The 2,552-nt window shown below is 50.2% G+C and overlaps 1 protein-coding gene across 1 annotated transcript; it reads left to right on the top strand.

The window, feature by feature from the left end:
* Positions 1-534: 534 nt before the first annotated feature.
* Positions 535-2,248, top strand: AUEXF2481DRAFT_87349 (uncharacterized protein). Its single transcript, XM_013490063.1, has 3 exons — positions 535-1,081; positions 1,134-1,922; positions 1,975-2,248. Exons 1-3 carry the CDS (start codon positions 934-936, stop codon positions 2,148-2,150), a joined length of 1,113 nt encoding a protein of 370 aa, XP_013345517.1. The 5' UTR covers positions 535-933; the 3' UTR covers positions 2,151-2,248.
* Positions 2,249-2,552: the final 304 nt, after the last annotated feature.

Raw genomic sequence — 2,552 nt, 5'->3', positions numbered from 1 at the left:
GCGGCAGGGGCAGCCGACCGCAACCTTGTCGCTCTTGCCCGAGTCATCGAGTGTAGGTTCAATCGCGTGTGACTTCCTTCTCCCCTTTGAGATTCACACATGTTCATGCTTCTTTCCGTGTCGACTCGTACCAAATATGAGATTGCGCTCTGAGACCTTGGTGACGCCAGATCTTGCTACCCTGATAGCCTCCTACCCAGGTCGTTCTCTGCCAGATGTCGGCTGTTCATAGCCATGGCTTCAGCTGGGACAGATGAGACCTGATCAATATCCATGAGATCTTTGGTCAACGGCGTAGGGCATAGTCGCACGAGGGACCAGCACACTGACTGAAGCAAGTAAGTAGAGTCACCTTCAGATCGTCTGCCTGGAAGCAGAAGTCGACCGTTTTTCAGCATAAGCCTGGTCGCATGTGATACGTGACTACTTGAGTACTCGAGTACAATCTCCTTATCTTCACATGGTATCGTTGTGGACGAACGATAGTCAGTCTACATGCTGTCGTGCTAAGATGTATGCGATGTATCATTCGCATGGGGCTACTGTATCATGCCTGACCTGCATGTGACGCGAACCTCGATCTCGACACGAGCACTCTCTGGTACACCTTTGCTGGTTTTGACATGCCGCGGCTCAACTCGGTAACCCCAGGCGTGGGCTCCGGTCGTTAATGTCGGATCAATGCAAACGTCTCACAACGGCTTAGGCCAGATGCAACTACCAGCCCTCGGTCACTATGTGTGTAAAACCATCCTGAACTCAAAAGTGGAACCGGCGATGATGGGAAGTGTTCTTGTCTCTTTCTAGACCTGTGGCCGTACTGTTCAAATGACAATGCATCCCGCGACCAGTTTGTCGTCGAACTTTTGCCCTTGCTGCATCTTCGAATCGAGCCCTGGTGGTCACCTGTAGTAACTCGATCTTATCACAACGATGGCAGACTTGATACGCAGGCGACTGTACGCTATCTTCGAAGATGATCACCCTGGACCTAGAGCACACCAACACAACTCTACATTGGCTAGAGCGATGTACAGTGCTCTTTCCTGTCTTCCATTGATCGTTACCTGTTATCTCTTCTGTAAGTGCATGATAGTCGAATCAGCCTTGGATAGTCACCTAATCTGTACCAGGGCGTCGAGTCAAGGAAGTTCGTTGGCACACCATCCGATACATCTCGTGGATACGGTTCCTCGTCTATTCCAGCTACATCGTCTCTATCGCCTTTTTCGTTACGTCCATCTTGATCTCGGGTGTCGGCATCCACACTTCTGGCTTTTGCCGGACAGCGATCTATTTTTGCATCGGCTTCCTCTTCATCGGCAGACTCACAATCCAGTTCTTTCTCATAGAGAGAGCTCACATTGCCAACGTCGATTATCTTCGTCGTCGGGATGATCCCATCTGGCTACTGTCCACAAGCTGTGTGGGTGTCTTTGCGACCTTTCTACTCATCTGGGCCTTCTTGAACCCTGTCGCCTATATTGCCAACAACGATGGAAGATGTCGTAAGGGTATCCCTCCAGAGGTAGTCGCACCACTGGAGTTCTATGAGTTTGTCACCTACGTAGTGCTCACCGGAGTCTTCGTCGTCATGCTTAGAAGGACCAAGCAAGTCGCCCTCTTCGAAACTCCACAACGATTCGTTACCTTTGGCAAGAGACTCAATCGTCTAAGCCATGTCGCCAGACCTAGCAGTCCAAAGAAGAGTGCCGATATCGAGGAGCTGGAGTTTGACTCTACATCGAACGGGGTCGTCTTGCCTGCCTCTACGAAACCTTGCAAGCTTCGTGGTCTGGCATACAAGTCGTTGATCGGTACGATCTTGATTTTAGGCTGGGGTGTCATCAACTCTACCATCTTCTATGTTACCGAAGGAAGAGAACACGTGTGGCTCTGCTTCACACAATGTAACATGGACAGTGAGTTTACTCCTTCTATATCCTAACATGACATGTTACTGACACTATCCAGTCTTCCTATCGGTCTGTGTTCTCCACTGGCTGACAGCAAACCCAAAAGATCTCGAACGCAGTATGCGAGATACCAGACCTTCAGTCAACGAGTTACCTGTGTTCTTACGAGGTGATTCGATATCAGAACCCGAGCCTGTTAAGCTATCAGCCACGTCGTCGACGTATGCTATATAAGCGTAGCACATGCTTTTTTTGTTGTTGTAGCGCTATACCATATAAGTAATAGATAGACATCTGCAGGCAGAGAATGTCATGTGTCATGAGTTCATACCACAGCTTCCTCCTACCCCGACGTGCTAAAACCTCGCTGTCGAAATGCACAATCAAATTCACATCTCTGGACGTTGTGTACGAGAGCAACTACGCCTGGGGAAGGTCTGTCTCCCCAAGATCAGGATTATGAATGTCCGACGGCTGTGGCAATGCACAATGGAATTGAGATACCCTGTTATCGCTCATGGAGAGTGGCTCTGCCTGGGGCAGTAACCACACTCCAAGAGCGGTGCTATGCAGACGCGATAGCTGTAGAAAGGCAAGAATCAATTGGTAGGGGGGGGGGGGGGGGGGGGGGGGGGG

The sequence above is a fragment of the Aureobasidium subglaciale genome (assembly GCF_000721755.1).
Source record: "Aureobasidium subglaciale EXF-2481 unplaced genomic scaffold scaffold_6, whole genome shotgun sequence".
NCBI lineage: Eukaryota > Fungi > Ascomycota > Dothideomycetes > Dothideales > Saccotheciaceae > Aureobasidium > Aureobasidium subglaciale.
This window is presented reverse-complemented; position numbering and strand designations above follow the sequence as displayed.